Genomic DNA, 16,848 nt, shown 5'->3' with positions numbered 1-16,848 from the left:
GAACATCAGCAGGAGAGGACTCTTTAAAGTAGAGACACTACATACTGATATACACCTGAACATCAGCAGGAGAGGACTCTTTAAAGTAGAGACACTACACATACTGATATACACCTGAACATCAGCAGGAGAGGACTCTTTAAAGTAGAGACACTACATACTGATATACACCTGAACATCAGCAGGAGAGGACTCTTTAAAGTAGAGACACTACATACTGATATACACCTGAACATCAGCAGGAGAGGACTCTTTAAAGTAGAGACACTACATACTGATATACACCTGAACATCAGCAGGAGAGGACTCTTTAAAGTAGAGATACTACATACTGATATACCAGGAATAAATACTTGTAATTGGTAGCTTGTGGTGGTTAAAATTGTGTATTCAACAACTATGGTTATACAGTATGTACCAGATATACACCGTAAAACTATAGAAGCCGGGTGGTTGATAAATAAACACAGGTCTTTATTATACGTTGGGTAACTTATGTCAATATAGAGATGCTACACACCCTTAGTGTAGTTTACCGAATGCACAAGCCCTAAGGTTTTATTCATTCAGATTCAACAGCCAGGTAAACAAGAGAGACTCAAAACTGTGGTCTTAAAATCTGAAAAAGGGTCAATTTACTCTGTTCAAGGCCATCCATCATATACAATAAAATATAAAGATGGTACAGAGAATAAAGAGTATCTCAGAAAGAGATTAGCTTGATTAATTACAATTTATACATAATTTGATAGCACAATTTCTTATAAGAGTAATATTAATACTGGTTTAAAAAAATATCACTTCAGTCAGATTTAGACTGAAGACAGTTAAACCCACATGATTTGCTATGCCATGATGATTGAGATGTAAAACATGTCTCTATTGGATGTAACCCTAAGTCTTGCTAAAGTGTTTCCTTCTCTTTGTATTTTTTTAGCAACATTTGCTGTCCAAACTTCCAAGAAACGTCTCTTCCTCTAACCCAAATGATTTGCCATGCCATGATGATTGAGATGTAAAAATGTCTCTATTGAACGTAACCCAAGGCCAAATCGTCCAAAATCAGCGTTTCCTTCTGTCTGTATTTGTTGAGCAACATTTGCCGTCCAAACTTCCAAGAAACACTCTAACTTCTCAAACTACTGCAAACACGTCTCCCACTCCTAAAAGACGGCGGGACACGATGCGTCCGATACACCTCTACATCGGAGATTCAGGATAACAAGAGCAACCTTTCTTTCCCGCAGAGTTTCCCGTCACTCAGCTCCAGCTCCTGAGACTCATTAGTTTCTGCTCACGCTGAGGTAAGGAGCATCCGGCAGTCAGTCAAGGCCGAAAACATGGCCACGAAACTACAGGTCCGATACCTCTCAAAGCTGATAATGAGGTCTCCAACCTGTGGACAAGCCAACACCTTGCAGACTAAATCCTATTCAATGTGAGGTGATCAGTGTGATCCACACCACCAAAATGACATAACCCAGCGTGAGACTTTCTAAACCTGCCAATGTTTGACAAGTGGTTAGAAAAGTACATTGAGTCAAGAACTGTGAAAGTATAATTGGAGGTACTTGGAACAAAGCTCAGGTCCAAAAAATATAAAGCAACTCAGACGCAACTGAATACGTTCTGCACACCTTTTACTTTCTTTTGTACTAATTGGAATTTCAGTTCCCACACTACAAAAATATGCCTCTACTCCTGATATAAGACATATTAACTTCAGAAGTAACACTGCAGTGAGATATCAGGTCTTGTTTTTAGACAATGCTTCATCTTGTTAAGTCAAAAAATCTTATTTTGAGTTGTGTCTCAGATGAAACACATATTTATTTACATATTTATTAGAAAATCACCAACTAACATCAGAACACTTTTGAGCATTTGTGGCTTATATTGTAACACATCTCCTGATTCTGGTCAAATATAGTTCAGAAAAAGTTCTCCAGCTCATTAAAAGATCTGATTTATCTAAATACCCCTTCTTATTTCAAGAAATCTTATCATGCACATTTTCACTTGTTCTATTGGCAGATTTTTGTACTTATTTCAAGTGAAAACACCTTATTTTCATTCTTTTTTTAACTTGTTTTTGGAGCAACATTTTTTCCAGTGCAAGCTCTTATTTGTTCTATTTAAAGGGGACCTATCATGCAAAATGCACTTTTGTACGTCTTTTCTACATGAATATGTGTCCCCGGTGTTCCAGGGAACTCACCAAGTGTCAGAAAACACAACCCTCTCTATTTTCCTCCATACCCAAATCTCTAAAAAAGGGGCTGCAACGGATCTGATAAAAACTGATCCAGATTTGAACACTGTCCTGACGTCAGGACGGTGGCGCTACGGCTATTGGACCAACTCCACCAATCAGGAGGAGACAGCCACGGCCATTGCCGTTCGAAAGCGCTGGAGACGCTGTAGTACATATGCCAGGCCTGTAGGTGGTGCTGTTCTCACTGAATCTGCCCTTGCAAAAACAGATCTAAAAAATGTCAAATTGAGCGAAATGAGGCATGGCTAAAATGCATGATCTGTTTGGTATTTTGAAAAAAAAAAAAGTATAAATATGCCTTATATAGGTATGGTCCTACACTATATTATTCAAATATAGCATGATAGCTCCACTTTAAGATTGTAATAAGATATTACAATTACTTTCAACAAGTGTTTCTGATTAATACAAACATTGAAAAGAGAGACCCTTAAGATGTAGTAAAGTACCACAGAAGAGTCAAATGTAAAGTATTTGTAGTGGAGTAGAAGTATGAAGTGGTAGAAAATGGAAATACTCAAGTAAAATACCTCCAAATTATACAATACTTGAGTAATTGTTATATCACAATCTCTAATTAGAAGCCACTTCATCTGGCTACACTTTCTTTATTCTTGAATTAATCACAAACGCTTCACTAGCTTGAAGCATTGTTGAAATATACACTCAGTATCTTATTAAAATCCTAAATGGTGGGATGAGGAGCTGGGGAACTTATATTTCAATTAAGGCACAGTACGTAGAAAGTAATTAACGCAGAAGCTATCCACTTGTGTCAGGGTCTCTTTGTGTTTTATAGTCCTGGGCGTTGGCGGAGATTTAAAGCAAAGTAAAGAGAAGACTAACGGTATGATGAAGTGCGTTGGGCAGAGATGATAAAAGTACACACATCCTGTACTCAGGTAGAAGTACCGATACTCGTGTTTAAAAGTACTCTGGTGAAAGTAGAAGTACTGACTAAACTTCTTTACTCAAGTAAAAGTAAAGAGGGCTTTGAAATGTACTTCAGTAAAAAGTACCCATAACTACCAGCTGTTTTAAAGAGTACCTGACCTCCCTTTATATTAATAGAACAATAATGTCATTGTTAGCTAATGAATGTTTCCATGCTGAACAACGGCAACATGACAACGTTTTCATTGGTCCCTCTTCTTTAGAGAAGACCAGGAAATGATGGATACACGGATCGTGTTCAAATCAATAGGCACGCAATGACTCTAAATAATAATGATCACGCCACCAAACACACATTCAAACTAAAGGAACCAGCCTGTTTGGAAAATGTAAGAAGTAGAAAGTACAGGTATTTGTGTTCAACATGTAAGAAGTAGAAAGTACAGGTATTTGGGTTCAACATGTAAGAAGTAGAAAGTACAGGTATTTGTGTTCAACATGTAAGAAGTAGAAAGTACAGGTATTTGTGTTGAAAATGTAAGAAGTAGAAAGTACAGGTATTTGTGTTCAACATGTAAGAAGTAGAAAGTACAGGTATTAGTGTTCAACATGTAAGAAGTAGAAAGTACAGGTATTTGTGTTCAACATGTAAGAAGTAGAAAGTACAGGTATTTGTGTTCAACATGTAAGAAGTAGAAAGTACAGGTATTTGTGTTCAAAATGTAAGAAGTAGAAAGTACAGGTATTAGTGTTCAACATGTAAGAAGTAGAAAGTACAGGTATTTGTGTTCAACATGTAAGAAGTAGAAAGTACAGGTATTTGTGTTCAACATGTAAGAAGTAGAAGTACAGGTATTTGTGTTCAACATGTAAGAAGTAGAAAGTACAGGTATTTGTGTTCAACATGTAAGAAGTAGAAAGTACAGGTATTTGTGTTAAAAATGTAAGAAGTCAAAGTAAAAAGTGGTCAGAAAAATAAGTAGTGGAGTAAAGTACTGATACCAGAAACATGTTCTTAAGTACAGTAACAAAGTATTTGTACTCCACTACTTCCCACCTCTGGCGTTGGAGATGAAGAAGAAAGTGAAGGAGAGATGATGGAGGGATTAAGGAAGGAGAATGGGGTTAAAATGGGGTTAAAGAGGTTAGAAATCCAATTGGGAACCATATCCCCATGTCCTATAGTTGACATGAGACAAAGGGAATACATATGAGGAAGGATTAAGGTGAAAAAGAGGGTGAACAAAGGTCAAAGGTGGGGGATTAGTAGTGACTAACCTAGGCAGAGAGCAATATAGAAATACAAAAGAATCAGTGATAGAGAAGTATACAGATACAGTTCTGATTGGCTTGGATCATATCTCCAGATCCCAGTAAAGGAATCAATCAAAACCGTTCGGCCATGTCCACATACACAGCTGGAACCCAGAGAACGCATAAGAAGTCAATGGTGAACTAGAAAATAAAAATAAAAGAGATGTCAGTCAAAAATAATGGGGTTGATTGTTGTGGAAATTGTAGGAAAACTGTGACGGTTCCAAGATCACAGATGTCCTGGACGGCTGTAAAATATTTTTGTAGTCATAACTATAATTCTCCGCCCACATTCAAGTCTGTCCAACATGTCCCATCATCATTTCATCCAATTAGACATCTGTGTGGAATTTGTTGTGTAATAAGCATGCATTTTTTTGGGGTCTCGCTGTAATCAGGATTTGTGAGGTCATAGTGATATTTGACAACCAAAATGTAAGCAGTTCGTCCGTTCACACTACTTCCCACCTCTGAACAGCAGGGGTGGTTCTAGGGGGGGGCAACAGGGGCCAGTGCCCCCGCAACACTGACCAGGGACTCCCCCTGTGGCCCCCCTCCAAAAGAAAGGTTACAATATTACGATTTATTGGAACTAAATCAAATCAGAGACCCGGATGTACAGTGGAGTACCTAAAGCTACTAAAACAAATGAAAAAACCACTGAAACTAAGGACTGTAAGTTAAATGTACCAAAACAAATAACTTTACAAAAAAAAATACCAATTACTGTATTTCATGTTTATTTTACACAATTACTTTATACTGTCTTTGTCTTTTCAACCCGCTTTTATTTGCCGCGTTCACACCGGAGTACTTTTCCCCGTACTTTTCGCGTTTAGTTCCGTTAGTACCCCTTATGTCGCGTTCACACCAAAAAGAGCACTTCATCTCGGGAACTTTTACCCCCATTTTTAGTGCCTGCTGAGAGATGGTACTTTCCTGGGGGAAAAAAGTGCCCCAGTTCTGATTGGCTGGGCGAATTGCAAACCACGCCCCGTACAACTCTGAAATGTTTTGTAGAGCCGCCATTTTATTATCCTCGCATTAGCATTATTAGCATTAGCATTCGCCCAGCGCACAAACGCAGAGAGACTAACTTATGGCAACACAAAACAAAACATGGGAGCGGTGGAGATGAGGAGGTGTCGGCGTTCTGGCAATTTACTCGGAAGGCTTCAGTAGAAGCTGCTGGGGGTCCCAGCAGCTTCTACTGAAGCCAGTCCCCAACTCCAGGGACTTCCGGCCGGGGACTCCGGGTGGCAGTATACGCCGTGAAGTTGTTTGCGGCCTGCCAGTAAACCCAAAGCAGAAGAAGACGAAGTGACGTCAGCGGCTCATTTGCATAATCTTCCCTCAGGGAACTTATTCCGGTGTGAATGCGATCTGTACTAAGTGCCCTGGGGTAATAAGTGCCGGGGCACTAAGTACGGCAAAGTACTTGGTGTGAACACGGCTATTGTGCCCCTCTTATGAAAACCCCAGCCTGGCCCCCCGGTAAAATTGGTCTAGAACCGCCACCTCTGAACACTCATCATTCGACGGTCAACCCTCCGTCAGTAAAGCGTCTCCCTACCTTTGCTTTGCTCTGAGAGGAGAAGTGCTGCTGGACGAACAACGCTCCCAGCGCCATGCCAAAGTGTTTGTTGGCCTGCGTGAGGCAGAGGCGCCCGAGCTCCAGCTGCTGCTCCGTGCCGTCGATCTCACGGGAAAACTCGTGGATGGTGCTGCGGAAAGCCGTGGACAGGTGTTCACTTAGAGCCGCCACTATGCGCCACAGCATGTAGTTATGGAGAACCCTGGGAAATAAGGAGACAAACAAGAAGAAGGACGTCACGTGTCAGTTACAATATTTGGTTAATGTATCTAAATACACTTTAACAGCTTTGCAAAACCCACATAAGAGGCCAGGGTAGGGATTTCACAGAGGCCTCTTCACACATTTAAGGCTAATGCTGGGTCTCTTCCAAGCCCCCAGGAAGTGCTCCGGATTCGGAGGAAAATATTCGTAGTGGCCAAACGGCGGTACTACAATTTCTGTATCAGTCCGTGACGTCACCCGGCCAAGAAGGACTTTTTTTTTTTTAAACCAAATTAACTTCCCAGTATGAACAATTGTATAGTCCTTATTCGAGTCATTCGGTCTTTAAAGTTGTAAAATGCACTAAAAACCGAAACCAGATGTATTTTCTCTCTTCATTCGTTCTACTGAACCGAGAGAAATAAAAAAGTGACATAGCCTAGCTTTAATATTTAATGTCCCACACTTCCTCTTGTGTTTTTCTCCGTAAAGTGACATCTACACTGTCTCTGTAACTGTAACCTCGCTCCATCTGGTCCACAGTTCTGTTTTTCCATCTGCCCTCGGAGAGTTGGAAAAGTTTGAGGCAAAACAAGAGCGAGAGAGAGACAGTGATGGAGAGGAGCGAGTGGTGAGGAGTCAAGAGGGTTTAAACCCTCTCTAATCCAGAGTGAGTCACAGCAGAAGGGGCGAGGAAGATGTCGTGCGGGAGGAAGGAAAATGGATCATTCATTTATGTATTCAAGCTGTGTTTTTCCCCTCCAGACGATGGAGCTCTGGTGTGTTTTCGTGCCCCCGATGGAGCTCACATCCACTCACAAAATGCCCCCCTCTCCCACTGCGAGGCTCCATGCAGACCTCGAGGCATGTTGCTGTTACTTTCCCCATTTCTATATTTTATTTTCCCTATATGCATGACAGATATTAAATCAAAAGCGCCTTGGCAACAGCACCCCGAGGTCCAGCCAAAAAAGCACTTGTGAAGTGAATTTAATTGACGGGAAAAGGGAGTGAAAGGGGGAGGAACAGGGGAATGAATGAGAGACTCAGGTGGTGTCCTTGATCATCAACATGTGTTACAAGTGATCTGCTCTGCATGATTTGATGCTTTATGTCCTCTCGTTTGTCACCTGTTTCATGCAGATCACTCGTCCGTGTTGTCACACAGGTGCGAGTTAATATATGCAAGTGTGTGTGTGTGTGTGTGTGTGTGTGTGTGTGTGTGTGTGTGTGTGTGTGTGTGTGTGTGTATGTGTGTGTTTGCAGCTAAGTGCATGGAAGTCATCTATATGATAATTATAAAACTACAGTGTTTCTCTGTGTGTGGGAGAGATGAGTGACATTTTACTCAAGTCAAAAATAATAACAATTATTTTGTACGTTGTCAGGTTGTATTGGGGGTACTTTTTATTGTGTTTGAATTTCCTACTATAAACGTGTTGGCATTATTTTATGCAATGTGTGACACAGAGTCTCTCACTTAAAGTGGACCTAACATGCTATATTTTAATAATATAGTGTAGGACCATACCTATATAAGGCATATTTATACTTTTTTTTTTCAAAATACCAAACGGATCATGCATTTTAGCCATGCCTCATTTTGCTCAATTTGACATTTTTTAGCTCTTTTTGTGCAAGGGTTGATTCTGTGAGAACAGCACCATCTACTGGCCTGGCATATGTACTACAGCGTCTCCAGCGCTTTCGAACGGCAATGGCCGTGGCTGTCTCCTCCTGATTGGTGGAGTTGGCCCAATAGCCGTAGCGCCACCGTCCTGACGTCAGGACAGTGTTCAAATCTGGATCAGTTTTTATCAGATCCGTTGCAGCCCCTTTTTTAGAGATTTGGGTATGGAGGAAAATAGAGAGGGTTGTGTTTTCTGACACTTGGTGAGTTCCCTGGAACACCGGGGACACATATTCATGTAGAAAAGACGTACACAAGTGCATTTTGCATGATAGGTCCCCTTTAAAGGCATTTCCAAATGTGAGAGTTTGATTGTCTCTCCTGTTCGTCATTTCCGTTGTTTATCATGTGGCATTAGTATGAGGAGTGTTGACGTGCAAACATCAACTGAAACTGATTAAAAAGTCATTCGTTTTCAGATATTTGGTCATAAACATATTATATAAAGTATAAAAAACACGTTTACCGAACCAAACAACGGTCATTTTAGTTATGTGTTAAGAACTGCTTTTATTTTAGGTGTTCACAGAGTCATAACGTGTACTCTGTAATGGTTAAATCACATCATGGTTGCTCACAGAATGATGTCAAAGATGTATTATATAGAGTATTGTCAAATTGTCGAGAACTTTGACCTGATGATGGACAAATTACAAAATGTTTGTCAATGAATTTGACAATCAGGCGTCAAAAACGAGATATATAGATATCTATTTCAACATAGAGTAATATTTATCAGAATTAGGTTCATTGCCAGGTACATTAATACATACGGATGATATATAAAATATACTAGAATATAAGTTAAATCTGGAAAAAAATTGCCCAAAAAATACGATTACATTTTTTAATACTGCAATAAAAAAACGTTTACAAGAAATAAAAAATATACAAAAAAGTAAGTAAAATTAAGAATAAGAAGTCTAATCTGATAAAAAAAAGAATCGTACAATTACCCATAACCACTTCCCACTAACCCCCATTTGTAAATACAGTGGTCCCGATAATAAACCCTGCCTCTTCTGAAGTAACTGACTCGTCCAAAAGAGATACACCATTAACATTAGTCTTCAGCTCCGTAGTAACTTCCCCTCAGGCGTAAATCTCCCCCTCCGGGTCACAGGTTTACACATCAGCGTTCACTTTGTTCTGTAATGGAGTCACAGCAGAGCTAAGTGAAGATCAGGCAGTCGGTGTTAATCACAGCGCACTGAGTGAAGGCTCATTAGCTGAATGGATCTTAATGGGGCTAGTTAGAGAGATGAAAAGACGCCGTGCTCTTTCTCTGCACCAACACATTAACACAGGTAATGACCCTGGAGCTGATGGAGGAGGGAGGGAGGCCTCTGTCGTCCACAAAGTACAGTTGAACCATGTAAAGTGCACATTTGATCATTCGTTCTGTTAAACTAGAATGACCCCTTCACAGTCAACCTGTAGTTTACATACATGTGTGTCGAAAATGCCAAATAATGTATAAGGTCAGTGATTTTTAACCACAAAAATGTAATGATTTCCACTTTAAGTCAAAGAAAACGCTCCCGGAACGACTTGGAAACTGGAAAGCAAAACTATTGATACCATGGATACTGGAAACAATGAGAAATACAATTTGCCCAAAAGTTACCTTATTGTGTGTGTGTGTGTGTGTGTGTGTGTGTGTGTGTGTGTGTGTGTGTGTGTGTGTGTGTGTGTGTGTGTGTGTGTGTAGAATGACCTCTTCACAGTCAACCTGTAGTTTACATACATGTCTGTCTAAAATGCCAAAAATGTTATAATATCAGTGATTTTTAACCACCGAAATGTAATTATTACCACCTTCAGTCAAAGAAAACGCTCCCGTAGTTTCGAACGACGACGCAAAACTCCTGATACCATTTTGTATCTCATCTTATGCATTGTTTTGTTGCTATCTGTTGTCACATGGATACTGGAAACAATAAGAAATACAATACAACGTACAAAACATATCTTTGCCATGTTTTAAATTGTTTACTTCTGAACTCACAGGGCTATTTTTATATCATGATCGCCTATAGCAAGTATAGCAAAATGCACAATAAGTACCTGGATTGTGCACAAATGTTCAAAAAGTTGTGTAAACGCTGGAGACTTTACACTAAACAGCCCCTAATTTTGGTTATAAAGCAAGTGTGTGTATCTCTAGAGAACACAGCACTACTCAAATGTAAGTTATACATGTGTGTTTTCACTCTTTAAAGGGGACCTATCATGCAAAATGCACTTTTGTACGTCTTGTATACATGAATATGTGTCCCCGGTGTTCCAGGGAACTCACCAAGTGTCAGAAAACACAACCCTCTCTATTTTCCTCCATACCCAAATCTCTAAAAAAGGGGCTGCAACGGATCTGATAAAAACTGATCCAGATTTGAACACTGTCCTGACGTCAGGACGGTGGCGCTACGGCTATTGGGCCAACTCCACCAATCAGGAGGAGACAGCCACGGCCATTGCTATTCGAAAGCGCTGGAGACGCTGTAGTACATATGCCAGGCCAGTAGATGGTGCTGTTCTCACTGAATCTGCCCTTGCTAAAACAGAGCTAGAAAAATTCAAATTGAGCAAAATGAGGCATGGCTAAAATGCATGATCTGTTTGGTATTTTGAAAAAAAAAAAGTATAAATATGTCCTACACTATATTATTCAAATATAGCATGATAGGTCCACTTTAAGTAAACTATCACTATACTGGTGTCTAATTAATGCCACTGTTCATTTTAGTGGGTTAATTAAGCAGCCTGTAGTTATTTGATACTGCTAACAATAAAGTTGCTATCTAGCTAGCAAGCTAACAGCAGTGAATGTCACTTGTTTACAGTGGAGGACATGCAGTGTACTAGGGGAAGTATCTGAAATAAGACACAGCACTTCTTGGTAAAATATAAAGCATTAGTGCTGGATTCATTTGGAGTCAGAATAATATGAAGAATGTTCCTGCAGTGTGACAAATAACTCTGAAACAGAGACAGTATCACTATGATGTTAAACACCGAGCAATAAAATAGTTGTTTACACATTACGACGATCATGGACACACTGAATTTAACCATCGGTCTAGTTATTATTATCGTACACTGAAGCCCCCCTAAATAAACACATGAAATGATAGACTTTGGCTAACCCCTTTAGATTGCTCAGGAAAAATAACACACACCAGATTCCCACACACACCGTGGAGAGTGATGGAAGGAGCAGACGGAGTGTGTGTGTGTGTGTGTGTGTGAGAGACGCTGGTGTTGTCATTATGCTTTCCCCTTCATTGGAGGCCTGTTCATCTGGCTAATGGGATTGGCTGCAGAGTCATTGCAGAGTGAAGGGACTGCACACACACACACACACACACACACACACACACACACACACACACACACACACACACACACACACACACACACACACACACACACACACACACACACACACACACACACACACACACACACACACACACACACACACACACAGGAAGAAGGAAATAACAGGAAGATGAATGGGGGATAAGTAGATGGGGGTGTGTGACGGGTTCTTTCAGTAAACCAGAAGAGGAGGGAGAAGTACTCAGATGTTGTACTAGAGTAAAAGTAGAAGTACTCAGATATTGTACTTGAGTAAAAGTAGAAGTACTCAGATCTTGTACTTGAGTAGTACCAGAGTGTAGGAATACTCTGTTTCAGTAAAAGTCCTTCATTCAAAATGTTCCTCAAGTAAAAGTAGAAAAGTATTATCATCAAAATATAGTGAAAGTAGCGACAGTAAAAGTAGTCATTGTGCAGATTGGTCCATTTCAGAATAATATATATGATATGTTTTATAATGATTGATCATGAAAGTGTTCTCAAAGCTGGTAAAGGTGCAGCTAGTTTGAATGACTTTGTATACTGCAGGGTAGCTTGTGGATTTACTCCAGGTGGAACTAAAGTCTGATTTAACACTTGGTTATATTTCACATCATTCATCCACATCTGTGAAGTAACTAAAGGTATTAAATACATGTAGTGGAGGAAAAGTACACCATGTACCTCTGAACTGTAGAGGAGTAGAAGTCATTACTGGAGAGTCAGAACAATGACAGACTCGATCAATAGATGCCGATAAGGATTGAGAGAGAGTGTGTGCTCACTGATCGAAGGATTTAGAAAATTGTCGGAGAGAAAATGGGAGAGCGATGGACGGATCGAGATGTCAATAGTTAACTCAAACCTCAGAGAATAAACGAGACAGGAGGAGAAATGAAAAGGTGGATGATGGGTAGAAGAGGAGATGGATGGAGAAAAGACAAAGAGATGCAACAAAAGATGGGACGTGAAACGAGAGAAATGGATGAAGGACAGGACATGGGGAATAAAGAAATAGGTGTTGAGAGAAGGGAAGAAGGACGTTGTTATGTTTCCATTTTAACCATCCGTCATGTCATCCTGAAACAAACAACTGTCTCTCAGACGGATGAAGAGCCTCGCTGTGTTTGTCTTTCTATCGTCCGTCACCTTTTCACCCCTCAGAGTGAAAACTCACACAGCTCCTCCCGTCTGACGCGGGGCCGGACTCAGTCATTATGTATTTATACGAGTGTCAGTGTGTACTGGAGTCTTCAAATCAGTTACATCTTCAAGTATAGACTAGATAAGTACGTGTGTGTGTGTGTGTGTGTGTGTGTGTGTGTGTGTGTGTGTGTGTGTGTGTGTGTGTGTGTGTGTTGATTGTGTGTGTGGTACAAAAGAGTGTTTCTGTGATCCATTAGAGACCTGGAGGGGAACAACATTTTCTCCGTATGCTCTGCTGGACAATAATACAACGGACCAACACCTCCAAAACGACCGCTGACCCCCCCACTGCATGAAACCAAACGGCATTCAGTGTGTGTGTGTGTGTGCGTGTGTGTGTGTGTGTGTGTGTGTGTGTGTGTGTGTGTGTGTGCGTGTGTGTGTGTGTGTGTTGATTTGGAAGGACTCATACTTTCTGTAGGAGATATAGACGTGCTTTACTTTTTTCCTCATGACAAATGCTACGCTATGAACAGCTGTATTTTATTTTTTTACAGCTATTGGATTAGAGGCATATGGACAGGAGTGTTTATGTGTCTTTTTTATTGTATTTTTCTCACATCTGTTTGCATTTTGAACAAAGTATACGTACGTATGATCTAAGCAATAAGTAAAAAGTACAAAAAAAGTGTATTATTATTAGTTATTCTTGTTTTATCCAGCTCATTCACCGCTACTGCTGAAAATACTATAAATAAATATACTTCTGTGTTCAGAGGAAACTAAAAATCTACGCCTGTTACTTGAATACAAAATAAACTTCATATACAAAAGTTGACATCGTTTTTATGTTTACTTGGTCAACAAAAGCACTTGCTCAGGAAAAAGACTGTGGTTTGTGTTAAAATATGTGTGTTTGTTTTGAAACTGGGGTTAACGCATTTCAAATGTGATATTTCCAACATTAGTTAAAGTGGACCTATCATGCTATATTTGAATAATATAGTGTAGGACCATACCTATATAAGGCATATTTATACTTTTTTTTTTTTCAAAATACCAAACAGATCATGCATTTTAGCCATGCCTCATTTTGCTCAATTTGACCATTTCTAGCTCTGTTTTAGCAAGGGCAGATTCTGTGAGAACAGCACCATCTACAGGCCTGGCATATGTACTACAGCGTCTCCAGCGCTTTCGAACGGCAATGGCCGTGGCCGTCTCCTCCTGATTGGTGGAGTTGGCCCAATAGCCGTAGCGCCACCGTCCTGACGTCAGGACAGTGTTCAAATCTGGATCAGTTTTTATCAGATCCGTTGCAGCCCCTTTTTTAGAGATTTGGGTATGGAGGAAAATAGAGAGGGTTGTGTTTTCTGACACTTGGTGAGTTCCCTGGAACACCGGGGACACATTCATGTATAAAAGACGTACAAAAGTGCATTTTGCATGATAGGTCCCCTTTAAGTACATAAGTTATAAAACAAAAGTTAGGTAATGTGCATGCTTTGTTATTTACAAAACCTGAATCTTTTATTTTCATGTTGTGTAACAAATATTCAATCTAAAAACAGCATATTTCTCAATTCATCAAAAAGGACTAGTCGTCAACATGATATCTTTCCTGCATTAGTAAAGTACGTTAGTTTTGTAACATAGGTAGGTTGAAACATGATTCTATCTCCTTGTAGTTTCCCCCCCATCTTGCTTCCTAAAATATACTGTTTCTGTTGCTCTGGGTCTAGTGGAAATACAAACACAATGGTCATCATGTTGGTGATCCTTTAACCTTTTATCTAACCCCATCATCAGATCATCTTTCCTGCTTTTGAATACCTGTCCAAATATCTGCATCAACCATCTTTAATTTAGGCCATTGCATTCGTTTATTGTTGCTGCATTTTTGCCATAGTGTAATTAATATAGAAAATACGGATAAAAGTCACATTATCTTTTCCCATTTACCATATAGCAATCTTACTGATGTTGAAAAAGTGTTTCAATAGTAAACTACACCCGACAGATGAAGCTGTAGTGGATTGTTTTTTGTGCTTTTTTTGCACCGTCAGGCTGAAATAGCAGGTGTTTTCCAGCTGTGTGTTAACGCAGTGTGTGTTTTCATTTGTGTGCACGAGGCATGTGTCTCGCTGAGTGAGCGGAGGATTAACAGGCAGCGGTGGAAAGACCCCTGATGGGAGGAAACAGGGGCATTTTTAACTAGTTCTAATACGCTATGCTAATGAGCAACAATGAGCTCTGTGTGTGTGTGTGTGTGTGTGTGTGTGTGTGTGTGTGTGTGTGTGTGTGTGTGTGTGTGTGTGTGTGTGTGTGTGTGTGTGTGTGTGTGTGTGTGTGCGTGTGTGTGTAAACCAGTAATGCCAACATTTGTTTAAACCCCGATAAAGACTTCGTGGGAGAGAGCAGGTTGGAGGAAGCTGGAGAATGAGAACAGCATGAATACTAACAGACGAGTGAAGTGACGAGGAGGGATGGAAAACAATGGAAGAGGTGCAGATGGAGATACAGGAGAGGAGTGTGTGGAGGGAAAAGATGGTGGTGATGAAAAGGTTGACAAGGAAGGATCAGCAAGGGAGAAGGAGAAGCCTGAAGAGAGAAGAGTTTGATATGAAACCGGATACAGGAAGTCTTAAAAGTTCAAAACCTCCAACTGTATAGAAGCACATTCCCTCCGGAAAACGACAGATTAACAAAAATAGAAAATACTCATTGCGAATTATGATAGTAAATCAGAATGATTGTTTCTTAACACTCATCCTAACAACATGTTTCACACACAAGGACCAGAAGAAAGGACTACTGTAAAACGTAGCTATGAAAGTGAAGTGTTGCGTGCTGTATGTTACGGTGTCTGACTGATGCAAGTGTGCAACAACGTCCCAAAACATTTCCATTACGAGAAATGCGCTGCAGCCTCAGAAACTATGCGAATATAAAAAGAACAAATGTGCACTTTTTTCCCTTTCCTGTTCAATAGGTTTTGGTGCACATCAATGGTCTGTAAATCTCAGCTAAAAACTCACCTCTTGGCACTGGCTCTTAAAGGTGGGGTAGGTAAGTTTGAGAAACCGGCTCGAGATCGCTAGAATTTGAAAATACACAGCCGGAGAAAATCTGCCACTTCCTTACAGAGCCCCTCCTCCAACACACACGAACGCGCACATGACCAATGAGGGCACGAGATAAGTTTGTGCCCCGATGGAAGGCTGACAGGCAGGTAGGCCATCCAGTTATTTTAGCCAGGCCGGCTCAGATGATTGGTCGTGCTTTTTACAGTACTACGGCTTCCACAGATGATATTTTTTTATGGATTTTTTGTCAAAGCACTTCAGATATTCATTGCTATCGGGATGTTAAGAGCATTCCATGGAATATAACAAAAAGTGTATCTCGAGCCGGTTTCTCAAACTTACCTACCCCACCTTTAATACTAGTTGAACATAACATTTTTACATTTGTATGTGTTTTTATATGTTTCTATTTATTGTGCTTTTTATCACGTTTTTAATTATTGTTTTATTATTTTACTCCTATTGTGTTATTCTATATTGTATTTGTTCCCTGTAAAGCACTTTGGTCAACTGAGATTGTTTTAAACGTGCTATATAAATAAATAAAGATTGAGATTGAGATAGGCTAAAATCCATATGTAGCTCTTTCACTGCTATTGGCTAGCGCTCCAACACATTGTACGTGATAGACTAAGGGGCAGGACATCTCTAAGCGGTTAACCAATCACAACAGAGAACCAATCAGAGCAGACTGGGCTCTGGTTTCAGACAGAGGGTGAAAGAGGTGCTGCAGCACAGACAGTATGAGAAAAATAGCTTTTTGAAACACACGAAGAAATATCTTAAAGGTCCCATGTCACATGGCCATTTCCACTGATCATAATTCCATTGTTGAGGTCTACTAGAATAGATTTACATTGTTCAATGTTCCAAACTCACATTGGTTTCTCATACAGCATCTCTGTATAGTATGTGTATTCACTCTCTGTCCTAAACGGCTTGTTGGAGCTCCTGCCCCCCCCGTCCCCCCTCCCTGTGAGCCCAGTGTGCTCTGATTGGTCGGGACGTAGCGAGGCTCGTTGCTGCTCACCGCTGCTGCGAGGAGCGGACAGGTTTCCGGGTCGGCGATACAGCGAGAACAAGCGAAACTCATCCTGAGCACACACAAACACTCACAGCCGAATTAAAAACAATAAGTGTGGCTTGATATTGAGTAAGAAAAAGGTTTATCACGCTGTGAGAATGGGTCTGCGGAGAGCATTTCTCCACCATCCCAACTCGTCTATTACCAACCAGGGAGCTCTATGCAAGTCAATGGGGACTCCCTGTTAGTTAGCCAAGGGAT

At 40.4% G+C, this 16,848-nt stretch overlaps 1 protein-coding gene across 1 annotated transcript in view; it reads right to left on the bottom strand.

Annotated features, from left to right (window-relative positions):
- Positions 1-16,848, bottom strand: part of LOC117477024 (endothelin-converting enzyme-like 1) — a 63,284-nt gene that overhangs the window by 33,408 nt on the left and 13,028 nt on the right. The window contains exon 6 of the mRNA XM_034123727.1: positions 6,057-6,279. Coding sequence (XP_033979618.1) covers positions 6,057-6,279 — 223 coding nt within the window. The remainder of the gene's footprint in view (positions 1-6,056; positions 6,280-16,848) is intronic.

Source organism: Trematomus bernacchii, unplaced genomic scaffold (assembly GCF_902827165.1).
Source record: "Trematomus bernacchii unplaced genomic scaffold, fTreBer1.1, whole genome shotgun sequence".
NCBI classification, from domain to species: Eukaryota; Metazoa; Chordata; class Actinopteri; order Perciformes; family Nototheniidae; genus Trematomus; species Trematomus bernacchii.
The sequence above is the reverse complement of the archived record's forward strand: the minus strand, read 5'-3'. Positions and strand labels throughout refer to the sequence as shown.